Source organism: Miniopterus natalensis, chromosome 1 (genome assembly GCF_054644295.1).
Source record: "Miniopterus natalensis isolate mMinNat1 chromosome 1, mMinNat1.hap1, whole genome shotgun sequence".
Classification (NCBI taxonomy): Eukaryota; Metazoa; Chordata; class Mammalia; order Chiroptera; family Miniopteridae; genus Miniopterus; species Miniopterus natalensis.
The window spans coordinates 139,998,348-140,023,180 of record NC_142081.1 but is presented as its reverse complement, the minus strand read 5'-3'; the positions used below and the strand labels follow the sequence as shown (position 1 = coordinate 140,023,180).

The 24,833-nt window shown below is 39.2% G+C and overlaps 1 protein-coding gene across 1 annotated transcript in view; it reads left to right on the top strand.

The window, feature by feature from the left end:
* Window positions 1-24,833, top strand: part of ARHGEF38 (Rho guanine nucleotide exchange factor 38) — a 121,133-nt gene that overhangs the window by 82,219 nt on the left and 14,081 nt on the right. The window contains exons 5-9 of the mRNA XM_016223592.2: window positions 4,032-4,049; window positions 12,403-12,602; window positions 16,040-16,173; window positions 21,375-21,479; window positions 23,075-23,197. Of these exons, the coding sequence (XP_016079078.2) occupies window positions 4,032-4,049; window positions 12,403-12,602; window positions 16,040-16,173; window positions 21,375-21,479; window positions 23,075-23,197 (580 nt within the window). The remainder of the gene's footprint in view (window positions 1-4,031; window positions 4,050-12,402; window positions 12,603-16,039; window positions 16,174-21,374; window positions 21,480-23,074; window positions 23,198-24,833) is intronic.

Sequence of the window (24,833 nt, the reverse complement as noted above, 5' to 3'; positions counted from 1 at the left end):
TGGCCAGAAGTGGATCTGCTCAGAGGGAATGAACATTAGTTTATTATTCATTAAGCTTTTGACTCCTAAGAGAAAGAGATTGACCCTGCCGGAATATTCCACTAGGCAGCAGAACTCCATATCATACCCTTTATAAAGCAGCTGAAGGCAGAGGTAATTTTCAAACTCCATGAAGTCCGAATTACTGAAAATGACTTTCAGATCTAGTGGTTTATTTGATCTTCTGAAAGCCTCTAGTTATTGCCCTAGTGATGCCCCAAATCTTGTGCATTCAGCACTAGCCTGGTTTTAGGGAATGATTTCAGGCCCTGGAAGGGGCTAAGGTTTAGAAAGCACAAAATCCAAAGAAAGGAATATTGGCAGAACTATTTTTTAAGGGAAAGAAAATAAAAATAAAATAGCTTAAGTTAGAGCTCTTTTCCCAAAAGTTGCCTTTCCATGAACATAAAGTTAATGATGAATTGTACTGGTCTGCTTGAAAGCTGAGAGCAGTAGAATTATTGACATTGTTATAATACTGACCTCAATTGAGCTAAGCTCTAAATTCTGAGAAACAGGTTTTCAAACAGGTTTATAGGCCAAAGAGAGTCTGGAACACCCAAGGGCTTGGTTTCCCTTGCCAAGTAATCAGTCAAAGCTATTACCGTGGCTCTGCCTTTTCCTTGTGGCTAAATAACAGAGCCCAAGTGCACAGTTGCCAATTTCTAATGAATATTAGGTGTGGCCTCCATTTTCTACCGTGCAAGGGATATTAGAATAAGCAATATCCCTGAGAGAAGTGGCTTCATGCTTCAGAGGTTAAAGTGAATTTTAAAGCAACTTAGGTTGCATTTTAACCAAAATTAAAATGTTTATTGAGGGCTTAATAAATATTTATGAAGAGTGCTAGATAATGTTGGAAACATTTAAAAAATATATGTATAAGCATAGTTCTTGCCTCCTAGAAACACACCTTCTACTTGGGTAGATAAACAAAACCATCTGGGAAGTTAAATAACTATACCAGAGTTCATTTAAATAACACACTGGAAGATGTCACAGTGAGGTTCAAGACTAATTTCCAAGAAGATGGTAGAGAGATTGTTTGGTTCTATAACAGACGTGAGCTCATAACCATTGGCTATTCTTTGAAGCCCAGTATCTTTCAAAAGAGAAAATAATATACAGGAAATGATTTTGAATTACTTGGAAATGTTGGAAACACACAACATTTCTTGCTGTGTGTGTGCCCATGCATCAGATTAACCGGGGATGTGTATTAAAAGTGCAGATTCCTAAACTCTGCTCCAGACCAAAAAAAAAAAAAAAAGAAAGGCTGGCTGGCTGAGGGTCTGATGCAGGAATTGGCACATTAACCAGCACCCTCAGCTGATGAGCACACACTTCAGAGCTACTTAGGAGGAGACATGCCCGCAGTTCTCTCTTCCTGCTTTCCCTAAAGCACATGGGCTTTTTCCATGACCATAGATACCATCTAAGCAGTAATTTCAGGGTTTGGAGACCTTAAGAAAGAAAAGACTAAAACTATGCACAGTACCACATCTGCATCTGCAGCGTGCGAAGTGGAAATCTACAAGTTTTCCTTATTCAACAAGGAGTGTTTACACAGTCGCATTGGTGACCCCTACGATTAACGCAGTCTCCAAACTGATGGAAGTTATTTGCTAAAGATCTAGTTACTCAACCTCTATGGGGTTATTTAAGGTTTCTCATCTGCATAAGAAAAGGGAAACCTAGTACAGCTATAAATGCCAGTGTAGCTATAATTAGCACAGCCTGTCTGCTGCCTCCCTTTTCTGTTTTTCTAGTTATAAATACCGCCAAATCCCTGCTGCCTCTCCTAGGCCCCAGGGATCTGTTTATTTTGTAATAGAGAAAAGAACGAAGGGGCTTTTCCAAATTTGTTCGTAGTAGAAGACACATTTCTAGCTTCTCGTCTGTTTGTTACAAATGTATCTACATTTCTCTTCCTAACTAAGTCCATCATCCATAGAAGGAAAGCTTCTAACTTTACAGCAAACTTCTAACTTTGCTGGATGCTTTGGCTGCTCATATTCCAGCAAAAACTTCTCCATTCCCAGAGGAAGCGAAAAGTTCACACGAGGCTAACTCTAAAGGAACAGATTTCAATTTGTTGGCCACATTTTGCATTTCTTAATATTATTCTAACGGAATGTTCCACATAAAAATTAAAACCACTGCTGGAAATTCTCTCATTGCTTTGTTAGGTGGCATGATGTTTGAACAAAGACTAATCCTTAATGAACAGCCACGTAAAAACTTCTGTTAATTGTGAGTCAAATTATAACGAGCCTGTGAGAGGAGGAGATATAATGGACATATTGAGTTAGTTTGTCCCAGAAAGGGGTAAATGAGCATGATTTACCTTCCCCCTAAATTGTCCTTGGCTAGGGTTAACTTCTGGAAAACTTGTATCCTAAAAGAGATATATTTTTTTAAATGAGCAGGTAAAAAGGAGATGTTATCAACACAGTGCCACTATTTCACTACGCCAACAGGAAAAACCTGTTGAAGATCTCTCAGGTCCCTCTTCATAACATATTGTGCTTACATTAAACACAGCCTTTAACTTTTGTTATACTCTTCAGGTTTTATTTCATTTGAAATGGAAGAAAAATTTCCCATGTCTTCTCTAGGAAAGAAAAGGACAATCTTTTCTTTCAACTTCAAAGTATGTGTTTCGGATCCAAAAGGATCGCCTTGTTCACTTGTTTATTTCCACAGAAAATTGCATTTTTATTTTTGGTCAACTTCTCTCCCAGATTCTCTGATGTACGATCCAGAGCGCATAAAGGAAGTGAACGGAAGGAAGCAGGGGGCCGGGCGGAGTGTGGGTACAGTGTCTCTCGGAGTAAAAGGGTTCTTCAGGCTTGTTAAGGGCATGAAAATTCAGCAGAGGGGTTTATCACTGACTGTTTCTCAACCACTGCATTTGACAAGGCCATCTCCTGTATTGCCGGATGACGTTAAGCTTTTTTCCTATATTGAAAACAGTTACTGTTTCCCAAAAGACTGGAAAGCAGAGATCAAGGTGATCACGTTATTAACACCGGTTATTACTTCACTTCTCTGTAGCCACGTGAGGCTTTGAGAGAAAAACTTCATCACCCTTGATCCCCTGAAGTTTAACTTGAATGAGTCCCACTTTTTTATTGTTAATTAATTAATATGACAAATATGTGTTTGCCCTCCTGCTACGTCGCAGCCACTTTTTCCGGCCCGGGGCCTGCAGCAGAAAACAAGGCATCAATCTGGCCGCGTACAGTCTTGTAAAGGTCGGGCAGGGAAGCCGCCCCGGGAGGAAACACTTGTGCAAAGAGAGATGAGGAGTGAGCTGTATCCAGGGGAAGAGCGACCAGGCAGGACAGCACCTCGAAGGCCCGCAGGCAGGAGCCAGGCTCCAGGCCTTAGAAAGGGCCCTGAGCCCTGTGGGGCCGCCACACATGGGGGGGGGGGCAGGAGAGGGGGTGGAGAGGAGGTGGGAGGAGAGGCAGAGCACACTGCTTCGGAAGGACTTCAGCTTTACTTGAGCAAAGGGAGGCCACCAGAGCTGGCAATGCTGGTGAAAGTTTTTGAATAAGTGAATTGTTTATAACCTGCATCACACTATATGCAAAGATATTACAGAGCATAGTTTTCTGCACATCAGTCACTTTCCCTTGTAATCTGGTGGTGTCAGTTTTTCCTATCATGTTTAATAGGTTCTTTTTTTCTATCATGTAAACAAAAGTTGGCGGTTAAATCCATTTTCAGATGATGAAAATTTGCTAACTGTAATCTCAGTCAACAGTTTTTAAACTTACACTCTAAAGAGTAAAACAAAAATGGTGCAAGCATACTAAAATACATTTTTAGGGACATGATTATAAAATGATGAGGCCAATTCTATAAAACATTCATGGAAATGATATTACTTTATGTAATAAAATTTTAAAAATTTTGTATAATGTTTGTATATTAGCTCAAATATGTGGATTTACATGAATTCACTTTTTTTTCTTCTCTTACAGGAACATATATATGCAAGAGTAAGTACTTTTATCTTAATAAAAAAATGTAAAAATCATGAGGAAAAGCTGTTGAATATTTCTTTACAAGTTATACCTTTTAGTTTTTACAATTACGTTATTGCTTTTAATAAGTAAATCAAGATTTGAAGGCATTTGCTGTAGGCATTACTTGTGCACTTATTTCCAGTTTGTCTGAGATGATCTTCTATATTAAATTTTTATTACATGTACTTTACTAAACTTTTAGAAGAATCCTGGGATATAATTTACTTAAGTCATAAGTTTGCTGGTGCCAGGGACTCTTTAGGAACTGCTCATCACACATATGTTTAGGAATCTTAATGTGTCCAAACATTTTTTCCTAAGAACATTAGTCTTAAAAAAAAATCTCAGATTAATACCATAAGGTTTTCAAAGTTTCCACAGATTAATGTACAAAAGAAAAGACTCCTTATGCATTATAGTAAAATATTGGGTTTCTTCTCAATTGGATTCTTGTATGATTTACAATGAAAAAATTATACCCACATATACAGAATGAAAATAAAATATTTAGATGAAATAGTTGGTCACTAAGACAGTATAGAAATTACCTTTGAAGATGCCCATTTTTATATAAGAAAAGAATATTTAGCCCAACTAATACTGAAAGGGTGATATTAACTTACATACAAACTCAAAATAGGACTTGAAAAAGCACATGCTTTGCTTAGTGTGGTCAGTAACTATCTAAGGTCCTGAGTTCCTAGTCTTTGTGTGTGAGTGTGTGTGTGTGTGTGTGTGTGTGTGTGTGTGTCCTACTCCAGAAACTTTACATCAAGAAATACAAAATTTACAAAGGAAAAGTTATATTAATTTAACCTGTCAATAGCTGCCATTGATGCTTTTGTGCAGAACAACCATGAGGAAAGACAGAATTCCAGAGTGAGTGGGAGAGTCAGGCATCATCCAGGAGGCCTGCAGGCTAAGGCTTTATACCTCAGCCAGGCTGAGAAGTTAGTTTTTGACACACCAAACAAGCACCCAGTTCTCTCACTTTATAAGTCTTTCCTTTCACACAAAAAAGTTAAAAAAAATCCCTACAGTATAAATAGATATGAGTAGGTTTATTCAATGAGTTCCCAAATGCGGGATCACTTGCATTTGTAGATGTGGGTTATAGGAAAAGAGGGCCTTTGGGTCCTTCCACACCTGGGCCTTCCTGGCTCCTCTCCAGTGATAGCTGAGGGGCTGGGGGGCAGGGGTAGGGACGGCTGACTCATTCTAAAGCCTGTGCCCCTGGCTTCACCATGCCCAGGACTGGAGACGCACAGAGCTGGATGCCTAGAGAAGAACTTCACAGACTACAAAGTTGGTTTAGGTCTTAGAGAGGGAGAGAGAGAGAGAGAGAGAGCGCGAGAGAGCAGGAACCGAGGGACAGAAAGAGGGAGGGAGGGAGGGCTTCAGAGGAGGAGAGGGAGAGATTGAATTATTGTACAGTTAGCACACACAGGCTGCTCCATACAGAATACCTACAACGAACAGTACATTGGATTGAAATACTTGCTTAAAAAATTGCACTAGCTTTTGCGCGATCCTGCGGTGTGGGAGTTAGCAGGCTGTGCGTGTCCCCCGCAGCCCACTCTATACATCAAGGACCGAAACAGAGGAAGCGTATTCGGAGCGTGCGGCTGGATGAACATCAAAGGCGCTTCTGCAGGGAGCTTTCTTTCTTCGCTCGGGTCAGGGGGCGCACAAGCTGCAACACACAAGGGTAAAAGGGGACCTCAAGTGCTGTGTAATCGCTAGGCTCCTTGGCAGCGGAGGCCAGGGATGTAGCGGCCCAGAGCGTATTTAGGAGGGCTGGGTTTTTCATGGCTTAAAAAACAATCCCTTACTTATGGAAACTGAACATTTTCTGGGTTGTTTTTTGTTTTAATCTACATTTTTAAAAGTACAGAGAAAGGCAAAGATATTTATAATTTCTAAAAGGATTACTTTGAATTACAATTTTAGGCAAACATCAAAGACAGTATTAAAGTGACAAGAATCAAAGAATCTGCCACCAAAAAGTCACCCCCCCCAAAAAAAAAAAATCTGACACAATCCCATGTTCTAAAGCAAGATCAACATGCCTGTTCTAAATTTAACTGTCTCCGGAAATGCAGTGTTGGATTTTCATGTTTTTATACTGCTCTGTATGTGTTCTCTGTCTGATCAGCTATTCCAGCTTTTGCATCTCAGAGTTTCTATTTATCTAAAAATATATATATATATTTAAAAATATATATATGTATTATAAAAAATATATAAATATAAATATATAAATATAAATATAAATATAAATATAAATATATATATATATATATATATATATATATATATATATATATATATATATATATATGAAACACTGCAAAACAGAAAATTAAAATGAGGACAGTAAAGACAATGGGTGGTCACATTCCAGAGTTAATTAGGATAACATTGCCTTATAGATACTTGAACTGTGTCTATCTATCTGTAAAGATTGATGCTGCATGTTCATTCTTATACATGATCTCTGTTCAATAATTCGATCATTTTTTTAGGATGAATTTCTAAAAGTGGGATAACTAAAGCAAAGGGCATTTGGTACTTATTACCAGAAAATTTCAGAAAAGTTGAGCTAATTTATATTCCCACTACCCACATATGAGTTGTCCATTTATCTGCTTCTTGCCAGCACTAGATACAATTAATATTTGTATCTTTGCAACATTTGGCAAGGTAATAGGCCAAAAATAGTAATGTATTGTTTTAATTTTCATTAATGATGATCTTGAGCATTTTTCATGTATGCTTGAGCATTTGCATTTCACTTCTAATAAATTATTTTTTTATTGATTGCTCACTTTCATTGAGATGTTCATCTTTTTCTAACAGATTGATAATGGTTCTCTAATTAGCAAATGTATTAAACTTTTTTGTTTTTGTCTTATGTGTTATAGATAATTTTTTCAGCTTTTCATTTTATTTTTAACATACTTTATGGGGTTTTTTCCTGTTTTTGTTTTTCTCTGTACAATTTTATAGAGTAAAATTTTTAATAGATTTATCATTTTTTTCTAGTGTGGCTTTTGGATTTTGTGTCTTGCTTAGAAACTCCAAGAATGTTTTTAAAGCATAATCTTATGATTTCTTCAAGTTATTGTATAGTTTCATTTTTAACATTTAAATCTTTGATCTAGCAAGAAATTATTTTGGTGTAAAGAATTTATTTTTATTATTCTTTCTATGTGAGTAGCTAATTATCACAACACCCGATACTGAATAATTTTTTTCCACTGAGTATGAATGTCATACTTACCATGTAATTAATTTCCATACATACCTGCATATATTTCTTGGTTTTCTACTTTGTGCTAATCATCTGTCCATACCGAACTGCTTTCATTTTTGCAGCTTTGTATTTTAATACCAGGCCTAACTAATCTCAGCTCAGCATTCTTCCTTTCAGAATGTCTTGGATATTCTTGCATGTTTCCTTCTTTAAAAACTTTCTCTTTTTTAAAAATTATGTGTACCATGGCTTAAAAAACCAGATAGTTCTACAGGATTTAAGAAAAATAGTAGTCCCCTTCCCTCCTACCTGCTGCTAAATGCTCCTCACAAGAACACAAGCAATTTCACACCTTTTAGTTGACTCTTTTGGAATTTATCTTCCTGACTCTAAAAACATCTTTGGCTTTGCCTTTTTGGGTATTATGTAGGAGACAATTATTTACCTTTCTTTCCTACCCCGTCTCCACCACACACACACACACACACACACTCGCACATTCTTTCCACCTTTCCACTCTTCTCCTCACCTAGTTACATTATAATTTGGAGTAGAGCAATAATCAGTGTTTGGATTATTATATGTGAGTAAATTTCTTTTCAGAGCTAAACCTTGAGATAAATGATTACTTGTTTTTCCGGGAGTTAATTATTGTCTTTTTTTTTTTTTCATTTTCTTAGTTTTCTTTCTGCTAGTCATTAATGCCAAACTCACAGCCAGTCATATTTCAGGCCTGCCAGGTGCATTATGTACACTATCACCTTCTTCTCCTTAAAAAAGCTTCCCCCAGAGCCTCTTGAGCTTGTCCTGGTGACACTGGGCACAGCTGTCTTTCAGAAATTCTCCTCCCGTCATTCTAGGGATTCTCTTGGCCTCTTTCCTGTTTTTGGTAGAGTGCCCTTCCACAGTTTCTTCTAGTCATCAAGTAATGCACGGGAAGTAAAACTTTAAGAAATTTTATATCTAAAATATCTTTATTTCACCCTCATATTTAATTTATAGTTTGAATTCTGAACTATTGAATTCCAAACAGTAGAGAATTCCAAACTGAAAATCATTCATCTTCACATTTCAACGGTAATTCTCATTGTTTTCTGGTTTTCAGTGTTGCTACAAGAAATCTTAATTCTTGTCTGGTTCCTAATCGTTTGTACCTGTTTGTTTATGTGTTTCTCTGGAAGACTACGGGATCTTCTCTTGGTCCCCAATAGTCTGAAGTTTCATGAATGCCAAGGTCTGAATCTATTTCATCCATTGTTCTGGATCCCCAGCCTGCGAACTTATGTTTTCGTCTCGAATTATTTCACTCATGATTTCCTCCCCACATGTTCTCTGTTCTCTCTTTCTGGGAGTCTCATTATTTTGATATTGGCTCTCCTAGAACAGTCCTCTAATTTTCTGCATTTTTTATTTTTATTTTCAATCCCTTTGTATTTTTGCTCTTCTCTCTGGAAAGTTCCTGAACATTTTTTCCAGCACTGTGAGTTTTTACTTCTGCTGTTATCCTTTCACTTCCAAGAGGTCTTTCTCAGTCCACCAGAGGATCTCCTTTGTTGGTATTGTTCCCTAAGAATTGGGCTGTTTCTTAAACAGGTTTTCAACTAGTCCCTTCTTATTCTAGTCTCTTCTCTCTCTCTCTTCCCCCACTACCATAGGTTCTCAAGAAGTCTAATTAATGAACTTTTGGAAGAATGATTAAATTATTACCTCTCCATATTTCTGGTTCTCTCTGGTCTGCTATATCAATTATTCATTCATCTCCTTTACATCTTCTAAAATTATTGATAGTTCTATATCTATTTTCATAGCTATTTTTAACTTATGGCAACTGTTATGTGCTTATTATTTGTAGGAATATACAGTTTCCTCTAAAATTGACTTAATGTGTTTTAAAAGGGGAATACTGTACATTGAAAAAAATCAATACTGGTATAGTTGGTTTGTGGGTACTGTAAATGAAATATTAAATTTAGGATACTTATGGTCATAAAATAGAGGAAATTCAAAGTAATATGATCAATAGTTACATGATTATTTTTCTTTTCTCTCATTTTCTCCCTCTAATTAAGAAATACAGATGTGCCTCAGTATTGAATATCTGATTTTTTTGTTTTCCCCCATACTTTTTACATTGTTTAAATGTCATTTTTGTTTTCATTGTGGAACTGTTTTCTTGTATTGATGTGTAGCTCTTTATAGCCAAACTGGATGCTGCTAAAACAAAGCCAGCTGTGTTTACTTGACTTTGTAAAGTCCCAATAATAATTTCTAATGAGATTAGTGTAGCTACTTATGGTGCTAAATACTTGCCAAAGAACTCATGATAAGAGGGAGGAAGATGAAACAGAATTTCAAATTAATAACCACCTTAGTTTTTAGCCCAGTATGTATGGGGAATTGTTACACATTCAGTTACTTTCTGCGGGGGAGGTACCTGGTAATTGGTTGCTTGGCTGAGCTGGGTTTTATCACACATAGGATGCATCTGCCTCGAAGTTATCAGAACTTAATTTAATTGGGAGGGATTAGATGGGTGAGCTTTGTGGCACTCAATGCCTGGAGGGTCATTATCTCATAGCACACCCTCTATTTTCTTGACCACACTGCTTGTCTATGTGATGCAGATATCAGAACATCAGTGTTCATCACTTGGGCAACTGTCCAAAGTGCATGTCTGAAGACAAATGAGACTTCTTGATTTTGAGAGAGCCTTTTTAATATTTGCATTTGTGATGCTTTTAAGAGAAACAGTAATCATTCATTATTGTTATCATTGTCATTTGAAATATAAAAGGGAGAGAATAGAACTTTGATGCCAAAGAGTGATGGAAAAAAAAGTAGTGATGAGATCTGGGCACAACTAAAAGGGCCTAGTTTGGTTTTTGACAGGTCTTAATTAAGAAGAAAGGGGGGCAGCTCCAAGATACAAGGATATCCTTTAATATATCTGGGGATCTTTAAAAATAAAGTAAGTGGACCACACTGATAAACTATCTTGTCAAAACTGAGTTGTCTTGGAATCATTTGATTATATTTATATTTTGATGGTATGTCCAGTGTTCGTTAGAAGATTAAATAAACTAATACTTGGTGATAGTCAAAGGAAAAACTCAGAAATTCTGATCATATTCATATAGGTAATATGGTTTTTTATAGTTAATATCTTCTATATTCCTGGCTTGTTCTTATATAAGGGAATTGTTCCTACTTAAGTCTCTAAACTGTTGTATTGTTAAAGAATCTCTGCTTAAGACACCTAAGAAAATGAGTTCTTCGTATTCGAAGGTTCAGCTATTGACACACCATCAGTTAGGAAATACGTTTTTATTTTTATTTTTTTAGTATTCATAATATTTACATTTTTCTCCATCTGTGTCACCCAGTTATCTTGGAAACCAATAACATCTCTCTCTCTCCCTCTCCCCTCATTGCTTTTTTGCCACCTTGTCTCCTTACCTCCCTTCCTTAATAGATTTGGTGCAAATGGGTAGAAAGTACAAGATACATCGTAAAAGCAACCCTTTACTCCCTTGAAAACCTTTTTTATTTTGGTTTTCCTGAAAGAAAAAAAAAGCTACCTTTTGGTCTACTTCAATTTTTGTTTCTATTATGATATATATCATCTTTTGCTCAGCATGTGAACAAAATTCCTCAGTCATTAGAACCATTGGAAATTTGGGAGGGGGGGGCAGGGAATAAGTTCAGTATAAAATAAAAGCACATTACAAAAAATCTGAGAAATCTCTCACTTCGGTCTACAAATATTCATTGAGAGAACAGTATATATCATGCTGGAGTTGTAGTGGTGGCAGGGAAACTGAGCATAAACGGGAGAACAGAGAAACAAGACGATTTCAGATAATGATAAGTGCTATGAAAAAGTGAAATAGTAAGAAGGTGTGATAGTGACTGGTGTGTGTGTGTGCACATGTATGCATGTACACATGACAATCAAAGTTCCCTCATTTCTCATTTTTCAAATGAAGGGTTCAATTAGATGATCTCTAAGGTGCCTTCAGATCTTTTCTAATGATGCAATTTTCTAATTTTGTTCAGTGTTACTTAGATTCATTTCATTATTCCAATTATGTGATCTGTTGTCTATCCATATTAGTGCTTGAAAATAATAATTGAATGAAAAATCCACCTATCAGGATTTGAAAACAGTGACTGTTTTCTCTATCTGCTAAATAAAAACATAAAACAAATAAATATATCCCTCCAGCAGAAGGGACTCAAAGTATGATTTTCATCCATGTTTCAGTTACAATGTCTCTTTACCTGCCCCTTTGCGTGAAGAGGTTTTTAGAAACGACTGCGTCCTGGCTGGAAAATGAGCGAGAGTGGGTTGGACAGAGACCCGATCGAGCTTATAGTCGGGCAGGAGGGTTCCCTTTCATGCAGCCGTTTGAAGATCTGCTGGCGGAGAGCAATCCACACGGAAAGCCACTGCAGGACAGCAACAGTTAGTGATAGCGATGGCATTAACAATATGCACAGAACTATTGCATTCATCACAAATCTCCTTTGGGGACTGAAAAGACCTCTGGAACAATATAAACGCAACTTCTCAATTTGGTAAAAGAGAGAAGACAATGCTTTCTTTTGACAATACTTGTCATCTGTTTAGAGTTTTAAATGATGAGTTTATTTTCCTCACCAATAATCACAAAAAATACCACTGGTAAAAAGCTTTTTTCTTGGTTGTCATGGAAAAAATGCATTCCGGCATTGCTTGTTTCCCTCTATTATTTTAAAGCCTGTTATTAACGAAAACCTGTAAATGGGACATGGATGGAAACGATGCTTTGAATCTTTTTGGTGGACAGCTATACTCGTGGTTTGTTTTTTTGTTTGTTTGTTTTCGTTTTTTGTTTAGTAGGATCTTTCAGCCTTGCTTCTCTCTGTCACCCACGGCTCTTGCTTTCCTTTGGAAATCGTGCGTAGCCAAATGGATGGGGTGGGGAAGAAGAACAGTTTCAGGATTAATCTTTTCAAAAAATCACAAAACTTAAAAGGAGTTAATAAAACAACTGTTCACAAAACTGACATCATTTATCTCTATTGTAGAGGCAAGCCGAACCTAACAAACATGAGCTCCCTGATGATCAAGCCGATTCAGCGTGTGACGAAATACCCCCTATTGCTGTGCGAGCTTCGCAATTCCACCCCCGCCTCTCACCCGGACTTCGAGGCCGTGGAGGAGGCCTTCGCCGCAGTGAAGGACATCAATGTCAACATCAACGAGCTTAAAAGACGGAAGGATTTGGGTAAGAAGAGATACGAGGAATGAATTGGGTGCTTTCCGTGACTGGCGTGCTCTGTTCGTGTTTCTGAGAAGTTACAGCAGTGGTGGCGATCATGCTCATTTGATTTCTAGAGTTAGGAGCTCAGGAAGAGAGTGTGGCTTTGCCTTGCCAGCTGGGTTCAGGAGAAGATCATGAGGCACAAACATGACCATTAAAAAAAAATCAGTCCTATAGTCAACCTCTTGTGGCCACTGCAGGGCTGATGACATACTGTGGGCCGAAGGTACCCATAACGTAGAGTCTTGCCATCCCTGGCAGTATGTGTGGTGAGAAGGAGACACGGTGAGGCTGGATAGCTGGAGCCCTGGGAAGCTAGAGCCAAAAATTAGTGGGGAAAGGGGAAGATCCAGGTGAGGGGGCCCAGCTAACACATCAGCTCACTTGGTTCTGGCACACAAAGGATGCAGATTTGGGGGGTGCAACAATTGTTCCACTGAAAGGGGCAAGTATATTTTTTCTCAAGTCAACAAATTATTGTTAACTCTTTGTTAACTCAGTTGTAAAATTGGTGTCCAAAGTAGATTGTAGATTTCAAGTCAGGAGGCATAATTATACTGATCCTCTCATCTGGATGTAGTGGTGCATTGGGTTGGCTCATGGGTCCTTTCTCAGTGAGAGTTTTTAATTGGCTTTGTACTTCTAACATTAGCTCTCAATTCAACATTAAAGCAATGGCAGGACTTTGGGGCTAACTGTCAAACCACTTCACTTATTTTTATTATTTTATTTTCTAATTTTTAAATTCAAAAGTGGTATGTATTTGTATTAATAAATTCAGATTATAAAGGGCATAGAGTAAAAAGTGAAAGTGGTAGAGAAAAAGGCACCACAAACAAAATGAAAAGACAGCCCATAGACACAAGATTACTATCTAGAATATATAATTACTGGTATTAAATCAATAATAAAAACATTCGAATACAAAAAACCCATTAAAAATAAAAATAAGCAGTTTACAGAAAGACCAGTATGTTTTCAAATGCTAAACTTCACTAATAATCAGGGAAATGCAAATTACAATGACAATGACATATCATTCTCAGCCTATCACTGGCAGAAAGATTTTTAATGGACAGCGTTAAGTGCTGAAGTTCAGTCTGGAAGTGAGAATGCAAATTGGAATCACCACTTTTAAGGACAGTTGACAATATCTAGTGAAGTTAAAGATTCACACACCCAAGACCCAGAAAATCAATTTCTAGATATTTGAGAAACTCTTGCCCATAGTTAATAGAGAGGTATACTGGTAACTACTGGTAATAGTTTTGTTCATAATAGCAAAGAAAACCAAAGAAAGAAAAGAAATGGCTTACATATTTATTCAGATAATGGGTAAACTGTGTATTATACCCTGTGATATCATGAGACTATAAACATTATAAAAATTAATTAAAGTATATTTAATTAAAGTATATCAATTGGATAAATCAAAATAATGTGGAGATTTTAAAAAATATATAAAGTATCAAGTGACAGAAGAATATATGCAATTTGGTACCATTTTCATAAAGATTGACATCATTCAAAATAATACTGCCCAGCCGGGCGTGGTTCAGCGGTTAAGCATCGACCTAGGATCCAGGTGATCAGGGTTCGATTCCCGGTCAGGGCACGTGCCCGGGTTGTGGGCTGCAGCCGATCAGTGACTCCCTCATCATTGATGTTTCTGTCTCTCTCTCTCTCTCCCTCTCCTTTCCTCTCTCTGAAATCAATAAAGATATACAAATAAATAAATAAATAAAATAATAATACTATGGCCCAGCCTTGGTGGCTTAGTTGTTAGCATTGACCTATGGACCAAGAAGCCACCTATTCGATTCCCCATCAGGGCACATGCCCGGGTTGCAGGCTTGATCCCCAGTAGGGGGCGTGCAGGAGGCGGCCAATCGATGTTTCCCTCTCATCAATGTTTCTATCTCTCTCTCCCTCTCCCTTCCCCTCTCTCTAAAATCAATAAAAAATATTTTAAAAATTAATTAATAAAAAATACCATGTATTGTATTACTGCATACATATACAATAGAGGTATAAAAATAGGTACAGATATAATAAACTCATTATTTAGGATCACAATTCCTGTAGGAATTAAAGATGGGGTTCAGAGGAGCTTCACCTGTTATGTGGTTTTTTAATTAAAAGATTGGAAACAAGGCAAAGTTAAAGAATTGACAAAGGTTGGAGACAGATAATAGCCATAATATTATTTTTTTACTTTTGTGTTTGCTTAAACTATGTCAAAGTTTTAAAGATAAAACCTTTCCCTCTCCCATGATTCTAGTTTGCATAGCTAAGATTTTATCGTTTTCTTCAGATTTGGGGTTTTTTCCCCTACTTTCTCACTCTTTTTTCTTCTTTCCTTCCTTTCTGCAACATGTATGACATGCTACAGTTTGCTGACTTTTGAAAAACTCAGTCATATAGCATGAACATTCTTCTTTTTAATGGTTCCACAGTATTCCACTTACGAGCCTGTCATAATTTATTAAACGATTCCTCTAGGACATACTTTTAGATGGTCTCCAACATTTTGCTATTAGAAAAAATGCTGCAGCAAACACAACTTCGTAGGCTTCTGGAAAGCAGATTTCTGTGCGTGGACCTCCTGGTCATAGACTATGAATATTTTAATTTTTATAAGGTTCTGCCAAGTTGTTCTGTACCAAAACTGTGCTAGTTTAATCCTCACCAACAGTATGTGAGGTTGCCCATTTCTCCACGCCCTTACCAAGCAGGAGTGTTGGGGATATTTAACATTTGAACGCTATGAGAGGCGAAAGTGATTTTGAAGATAAAAAAGAACAGCCCAGTCCCCGCCTGGTGGCTCAGCTGGTTCGAGGCTGCAGATCCGATTCCGGTTGGGGGCACATGCAGGAGATAACCGGTTGAAGGTTCTCGCTCACATCCATGTTTCTCTCTCTCTCCTTCTCTCTCTTCTCTCCTCTCTCTCTACCCCCTTCCTCTCTCTCTAAAAAATAAAAATAAAGTGAGTAAAGCTCAGAGAGGCGACTCAGTTTACCCCAAGTCTCTCTGTTAGTAGAAAGTCAGGCTAGGATCTGAGGCCTCCTTCGGCTGGTCCCGATGCTTCACTCGAGAGCCCAGAGAGTAATCTGTTACCCGAGCGGAGAGGGAGAGCCCTGCTTCAGTGCCTGGGGTTCCTTTAATGCGGACCTGGGGCTCTGAGGGGCTCGCACCCGGGGACAGCAGAGTCTCCGAAGGACAGTGGGCGGGCCGCTGGAGTTAGGGTTGGGCCGTGGGGCTGGCGCACACGGCACCTGCTACAGGGAGCCCAAATCATGGATTTGTGTTTTAAATACAAACGTCGGTCTTGAATACTTTGGGTGAAAGGCACTGTCTGTGCTGCACGTGGCCAGATGTGACCTTGCATTCTTCCCTTTCAGTGCTGAAATACAAGAGGGCCGAGGAGGACGGGTCCCTGAAAGATAAATTGTCGAAACTGAACATTCACTCAATTAGCAAGAAATCCAAGAGAGTGACCAATTATCTCAGGATGCTCACCAGAGGAGAATCACAGGTAACTTTTCTTCTCCGACCACACACATTTTCCTAGGGGACATGAGCGCTGATATTTTTGGGAGGTTTTGTCTTGTTGGTACACAGCTGTTCCCAGAACACTGAGACTCAAGGTAATTGCCCAGTGCTGTTTCTCTCCCCCTCTCCCCGCCTTTTCTCTCTCCCTTCCCCCCTCTCTCCCTTCCTCAACCCCTCTCCCTCTCTCCCCCCGCAACCCCTCCCCCTCTCTCCCGTTTTCTCTCCCCTCTCCCTCCCCCCTCCCCTCCCTCCTCCCCCCTCTCCCCTCCCCTCCCTCCTCCTCCTCTTTCTCCCCCCTCTCTCCCCCCTCCCTCTCTCACACCCCCTTTTCTTTTGGGGGAATGGGATGGGGGTACTTCCACTCAGGAAGCAGGCAAAGCGAGGCGAGGCCATAAGGACTCAGCAAGGGCTGCCCGGCCCGACCCTCAGCATCCGCCAGCACACACTCTCACCCACGCAGGGCTCTCCTTCCATCCCTGTCCTATTTCAGCTTTCAGGACTCTCACTTTCCTTTGGGGCTCCTTGGTGTTCACCTTATCTTTATTACCTAGAGTAAAAGTGCTCGGGCGTGCACATGAGTGCCATTTCCTTCCCCCCGTTTACCCTTCCTCTGTCCCTCCCCACCCAGACACACATTGTGTTACTGGGTGGCTGTTTCTGTCAGCTGTTTCGCCTGACTTGAACCACTCCCACCTCAACCCCTAGTACATAATAGATGGGTTAGCAAAGCTTCTCAAATTTTAGTGGGCACAGAACTAGCTGGGGAGCTTGCCAGAAGATCCCAGGGTTGCAGCTGGTAAAGGGTACAACCTAGGAGTCCGCATGTCTACGAAGACTCCAAGCCTTCTGCAGCCGAATAACCCTGAAGGAAACGATCACTTTAAGAATCACACACAGGAAGGCCGTGGCCCGCAGGTGGCAATACGGTGGGCGTCTAACCAAATGTGGGCAGGCAGCTTCTTCAGATACTGTAGAGTACGTTTAATTTTCCTGCTCGCGCGCCTGGTTTCATCCCCTATGATGTTACCTGTCTAAGGGTGTTCATTTGAACTAGAGGCAGTGGTGTGGTGGCTCAGCATTGCTTTGTCACCTCGCTCTCTAGCTGCTGTGTCCCTCTTTCTCCCTCTTCCATTGTCTTTGCGGCTCTCTGACCACTAAGCTACACGTGGCCTGTTCCTCCTCTGAATGCCCAGCAAACTTCCAGAGTGCGTCCCAGCTGTGGCACTGTTAACAGTCGCAGGAGGTAGCACAGGGCAGAAATCAGGAACAAAATCTTTGAAATCGTCCAGATTTGGGACTGAACTTCACCGTGTCACTTACTAAATATTGGTCTTTGGGCACATAACTTAAATTCAATGTAATCATCTATAAATTGGGGAATCGTACTAGAACCTAACACATGGGGTGGCTGTGAGGATTAAATGAAGTGATGCCTGTAAAGAAACGACCTAACGCAGTGGGGAAGCACTCAGTACACATTGGCATCATCATCATTATTTTATATCATTACCTTGTACTGTTACTTACCTTTTAATGTGCAGACTTCTTACTTCTCACGTGGATGTAAACTCCTTTATGCTTGGTGTGTTAATCAGGTCTTTTACTTTCTATATTTTATAATGTTTTGACACTTTTAAAAAGCTGGCTGGCTGAGGGGAGAACCCAGCCCTGGGCCACACCTTTCTTAGAGATGGCCAAGGGCTCCGTTGGGATCACTTCTTTCATATGCAAACCAACCAATCCAGAATCTACAGCCGCAATCACCTCTTTACCTAATTCACACACCAATATTCCTCTGCCCTAGATACCAGGGCCTGGAACCAAGTAATTAGAGACCACCCGAATAGCCCCAGGCCCAGGGCAATTATTCAAACTGGTTAATGCTAAACTGTTTACTCTGCCCAGCTGTGTCTGTGGGGTCTCCCACAAAAACTCCAATGAGGACTTTCTCCATGCCTCCTCCTGCCACCTGACCAAGCCCACTGACCCCTGTGGCCCAGCACGGCATGCGGTGACCCCCTCTAGAGTACTTGTGGGCAAATACACTTCATCTGGGCCTTGTTCTTGTCTCCTTCTCTGGCTGCGATGACTTTCCCACACCGTATCCAATATAGACTTTCTGGGAACACAGGGCTCGTTTTATTTTTCTGCTCACTTCTTTATATTCTTCTAGGGGCTCACTGGGTCCACTGCACATAGGAGGTAACTCCAGGCGCCTCCTCTCAATGTGGACCTATCATGTGGGACCTTTGGGACATTTATGGTGTGTGGTCATAAATCAGAGAAAGGAAAATCAAGACATTTTAACTAAAGACAACAGCAATAAAATTGATTTGGGAATTCCTGTGAGAAGAGACAGTAGCCTCCATAGACATGTGGAAATATGTGCAAACAACTCTCTTCTATCCTTTGGAATGTTGCTTCTGGTTTAAGACAATCCCACTGAGAAACAGTAGGCTGGTCTCCATTCCGGGCAGGCTTTTGTAGAAGTTGTTATATTCTTTAACATATTTATCATCAGCGTCTGATATTTTTCAATTGTGAACTAAAAGTGCATTGTAGGTAAAGTGGCTTGGAGGGATATTAATTAGATTTCCCTCTTAATCTTTTGAGAGGATGTCCTGTCAGCAATGAAGCATTTCACTGTTAATCAGAAAATCAGCTGCATGGGCTGGACTGGAGAAGAGATAAATCTCAAATCAGTCAATTCTGCACTTGTCAGCAGCTCAAGGGAAATATTTGGTGGAGTTAGGATATAGAACTATTACCCAGGAGGAAGATTCTATTCAATTCATCACACATGTATTGAACTCTTAGGTGCCAGACACTGTATTAGAGCCTGGGAATGCAAAGAGGTTCTGATTTCAGACAAGTTGTCTTTGAATCCTGGTTTTACCGGTTAACACAGGCAAGTTTCTTTAACTTCCTATTTAGTTAAGCTAAAGGCCAAGCTTCTGTCACAAAGCAATTCCATAACATAAGCTTGAGTCAGCTTGTCATTTATTTCTCTGTCTTATAACAGTCCTGAAGTGTGGGTCCAGACGGGCTCTTCTGCATGAGATGCTGCAGGAACCCAGTTCTCCCCAGTTTTGTGCTTTGCTGTTTCCTAAACAGACTGTCTTCATCTTCCTGGTGGAAGCTGGGTCACTGCCAGGTCTTCATTTAAGTCCCAAGGTCAGTGTTATAAGGCCAAGGTTCAGAAATGAAACACATCACTTTTGCTCATGTCCTATTTACTCAAACCCAGTTCCAAGGAGGGAGCCAGCTGCAAGGGACTCTGGGAGGGGTAGGCCCTGGCAGGGAAGCTCTGTGTCTACCTTAAGCTGGAGGTGCTGATTCTATCAGGATATGTTAAATCTCTGCCATGCCTCCTGAAACCTGTTTCTTGATCTTCAAAATGGGACCAATCGTGGCACCTACCCCATAGGGTTGTGTGAGAATTAAAATGAGAAAACAGAAGACAGGTTTTAAGCACAGTGTCTGGAACATAGTGTTTAATAAATGTTAAAAGCTATTATTATTATTAAGGCAAAAATACTTCATCTCAAATGCTTGCAATGCGTCAGTGGAGAGAATAGCGAGAATAATTGACTAGTTTTGGGAGAGCACACAGGAGTAATTCATTTTCTACAGTGGAAAGAATAAAAATGATAGGGAGGATTCATAGAAGGGGTGACAGCTGAACAAGTCCTTAAAAAATAAACAGAATTTTTCAAGCAGAAAAGGGACAGCAGCAAATGCCAGCAAAATAAAGCAGCCTGGCTTGACTACAGAGAAGAAGAAATGGGCAATATTTCTCCTAGTATGATCCTTGAACCTCTTATTTTAGAAACCATCTGGGTCCCAGCCAAGGTATACTAAACAAAATAGCTGGTAATAAGGTTTTAAAAACTGCATTAAAAAAAAAAATCTAGCACAGCCTATTGTGATATACATCAAACTGGCTTAGAACATAGAAATCCTAAGGCAAAGAGTGTTAAATTTTGTGTGGATTACAAAGAACTATGCCACCCATTTAAACAAAAATCTTTCTAGATGAGCATTATTAAGGGGTTTAAAAATAAAAATGTCAGCCCACCCAGCGTGGCTCAGGGGTTGAGCGTCGACCTGTGAACCAGGAGGTCACAGTTTCATTCCCGGTCAGGGCACATGCACAGGTTTCAGGCTCGATCCCCAGTAGGGGGCGTGCTAAAGGCCACTGATCAATGACTCTCATCATTGATGTTTCTATCTCTTCCTCCCTCTCCCTTCCTCTCTCTGAAATTGAAAAAAAAAAAAGAGGTCACTATTTTCTATGTATTTAGGTCTAAGGTCAGCCATATTAAATTAACAAGTATATGAACCGGAGGCAGCCACAGTTGTTATCCAGCACCAAGCTGAAGAGTGCACAACGCAGGCAGCGAAACATTTGCATGTTCACACAGAGTCTGCAGCATGAGGCTGGTTCTGACCTTTGTAGCCATTTCGATGGCCAAGAAACAGTTCTCCCCATTAAGAGCAACAATAAGTGCACACTCCTGGAAACTGCCACAAGCACGTAAAAAGCATATTTTTCTGAACGCTTAACATATAAGATAACAAAAAATAACTGAATACACGTGACCACTAACTTAACTGCTGAGTTTTCTTAACAGAGGGCTAGTTCTGCTGAGATTACATATCATCTTTCAAATTTGAGTTGGTAAGGAACTATCGCATTTCTTTAGCCTAGAACCTAAGAATATTTTCTAAATAACTACAGTGAAATAAATTGGAATAGGTCTTTTCAGCAAAACGAGAAATTCCAGTCAATAGATTGTTTTGTTTTTCTGATTTCCACTTTATTTTATGGATTATTTTATAAGCTGAAAAATGTATTATCATCTAAGGGTACATCCATAATACATGTCATTAAAAGCAGCAGAGAAACATTTTACATCCTACTGCTGCTGTGACACAGGGGAAGCTTTACAGCGTGAAAGCTGAACAGCAGTTAAGCTGCGCCGGTGGTTTAGCTGCACATCAGCGGTGCCGTGGGCCGGTCCACCGAGAGTGCGGTGTTAAAGGCAGTCGGCAGGCTATGAAAGGTTTGCATCTCAACCGGGAGTTTTTGGTGATGTGCTGCCCAACACAGTCCAAGATACTTTTCTTTAAATACCAGATTCATTTGAGTTATAAAAATAAATAATTTCATCTCTATTTTAGGTGAAAGACAACACCTTTAATAGAGAAGAAAAGCTATTTAGATCTTTAGAAAAGACTGTGAGGCTCTGTCTGAAGAACATTTCATTCTGTCTTCAACATATACAGGTAAGGGAGACACGGCTGTTTTCAATGTTTCTGCCGGCAGGTACCGCAGTCCATGGTTATTATGAAGAGGGAATGTGACTGCTGGTGAAGGAAGCCATTATAAAGGCTTGGGTTTTGTTTTTTGTTCCCTTACCTGTTCAACCTTTCCCCCATCCAAATCGCCAGATTGTGGGACGACTGCTCATTTGGCTGACACATGGTACGGGTCATCAGCATGCTTTCTTTACACTAGACGTGAGTGCACCAATGCAAAACTGCAGACAAGGCAGAAATTTTATGTGTTTATTTTGTTTGACTAAATAAACTCCTAACTGGTCTTTCTACTGAATATAATTATAACGCACTCCAGTTGGTTTAAGTCTGATTTTCAACTAGGGCATGAGAGCCTCGTAGGGAACTGGAAACACGTATTTGCAAATTTGAGAGTAGAACTGAAAGAAAAAAGAAAATCAAAGAGGAACACAAAAAGAAATTAGAAGAAGTTATAAAGTAAAAAGTCCATAACATAAAGGCCATTTAAAAAACCCCATAAAACTCACATGTAGGTCTCAAATTTAGCTATATGCTACCTAGCAGCCAACCCCGCAAAGGCATGCGATCACACAATTCTAAGACAAACTGAGCACCTCTATGTATTTTACAACTAGTGTTTCACAATGCCCCCTTTATGGCTCTGAATGAAATTTATATATAAATCAACCTTTAGGTAGGTAGGCGTACATAAAAGAAAATCAATATAATGGAAAATAAATTCTAACAAAATAATACAAATTAAAATATGCAAATGCTCTTACACAACCATAGTTAAAGACAAAAGTACCCCACAAATTTCCAGTTCCCTGTGAGGTTTTTGTGCCCTTGTTGAGAATCAGACTGAAACAAGCCCAGTGGAGGGCAGTGTAATTATATTCAGAATGGATCCCATAAAGAAGACAAAGCGTCCTTAACAACATCCTGACAAGGGTCATGACTACGAAACAGAGTTACTAGAATTACATGCAAGTCAGTTAAATGGTGCCCTTCCCATTTTCCAGTTTTTCTCTTTGATATCTGTTTTTGGAAGCAAATGTTTGCACATTTAGATAAATTACCACAGCAGAGGATTGACAGGCACAATGATTTGGTGACAAGGTTCCATGCTGTGTAAATGCCTCTTGGGAACATCTACAGGGAAGTCTTCTATTGCCACTAGTTGATTCAACAAAAATGTGATCATCATCTCTTAAAGAGAGCATTAAATTCGCTAAGGAAAACGGAAGACATAAATCAAAGAGGAGTGGTATTTAAAATAAGGGATCTGTAAGCATTGAACGCTGAAGAACAGCCAATGAGAGAATTTAAGATGGACTCTTGATAAAGAGGGTGTCCTCCTCCAGAGCACGAGGAGAAAGTGACATAGGGGGAAAGTGAGGAGACAGATTGTTATGTGTAACCGGATTGTACAGAGTATTCATGAATTCTTTTCCTTCCTTTTTTTTCTTCCTGCCTCTCAGTGGGAATGGAGGGTTATGCTGATGAAGTACCCGTCTGGGATACGTGTCATCGTACTGACTTCGGAACTTTGCTCTTTGAGTAATTTTGTTCTTGGGTTTCAGGATGCCATGGGCTTAGCTCTGCAGAGTGTGCTGGAACTCCAGGTGATTTCATGCACCAAAGAGGAGGAAGAAGGGGACCATGCAGAAGCCCCCAGTAATGCCCCAAATCCCTGTGATGACTTCGTAAGTTATTTATCTTCATAGGTAAATGCAAATTCAATAGTAGGGTTAAAAGAAAAGCTGCCTTTCATTTTTATTTTATTTTTCTGGTTAGAAATAAAACATGCACTAAAGCAAATATTCATGTCAAAATGAGTAGATTTAAAACAGGAGATTTTTTTAATCATTAAATATTTTAAAGTGGATTGGTGAAGATTTCACTATAATCAGAATTTAAGAGGGTCCTAGGCTATGTTTCTAGGGGTAGTGAGTGGGCAACTAAAATCAACATTTAGTTTAAGTCTGCATGTAATATAGCAAAGATTTATGAAGTTAGAAAGCTGTGATCTTCTTAGAGTCCTTATAGGAGGCATGAAGACACTCTCTGAAGATGTGAGTTTTATCAACCTACTGTAGGCTCGAAAGTAAAGCCTTCCTATTGAGAAAGGGCTTTTACATAAGAGTCATATATTATGTCTCCCATTCTGCAATAAATATTTGTTTTCTAAGAGTTCTGTAAAATATACAGAATCATAAAACAAAGTTTTCGGAATCATAAAAACATACTTAAGCCAAGGAAATACTTGGGTGGTAAACTAGTCTGAGGAATACTAATTTTAATTTAGCCTCTTGTGCTCCATAGGTACTGTTATTACATAATAGTATTTCAAGTATTACATATAAAATATAATAGTCTCCTTCACCATCTTGCAGGTCCATGAAAGTGGTATTTTTGTGTTGGCATTATTGGCATTTTGGGTCAGGCAAATCTTCTTTGAGTGGCCCTTGTGTTGAAGGGTGTTTAGCATTCCTGGTACACCAGGCTCTAAATCTCAGTAATGTCCTTCCATCTCAAGTTGTGACATCCAATGAATAGCTCTCATATTTCTGAGTCCTAGGAAGTGATACAGCCTCTGAAACAGTAGAAAAACACTGAGAAGCACCTTGCATTCCTGGCACAGGAACATAGAAAGTCGAGATTACCTCTGAACTAAGATGATTGATTAGATCAATGAGAGAGGGAGGAGGGGAGAGATTTTATGACATATGTTAAATGGAAAGAGTGTGGCTAGTTCTTATACATTTTCTGGGCTTAACTACAGAATGCATATTTTAGAAAAGTCCTTAAGGGTTTGCTCTTTAATTTAATTCCAATTCATTAACTAAGTCAATAAATATTTATTAAGTGCCATGTAAAAACATAGTATATAGCTTCTCCCTCATTAAGAATGCTCCAGAATTTATAAAATGATGGGACAAGGTGTCCTTCTCTACCTTGCATAAAACCACAAGATGATAAATTAGGATAAATTAAAATATCAGAAAATTGAACATAAAAGTAACTTTTTATAGGTAACATATTTTAACTCTGTTTAAAAATCAAACATCTATCTGAAGGTACACAGAGTTTATATCTAACCATGAAAGATACTTATCTATACATTTTGCATAGGATACAATATTAAAACGAAATCTGATTCTTATTTGTTCTGACTACAATTCCCATGCACAGGTAAATTGGTTCACATCTATGTCACACAGCATATATATTGTAATTATAGTGCAGTACTGTAACTGGACTACCTGTTGAGTCCAGTCACATCACAAACACAGCAATTTATCCCAGAACAATAAACAGATTCTTTGCTTAGTCAAAGGA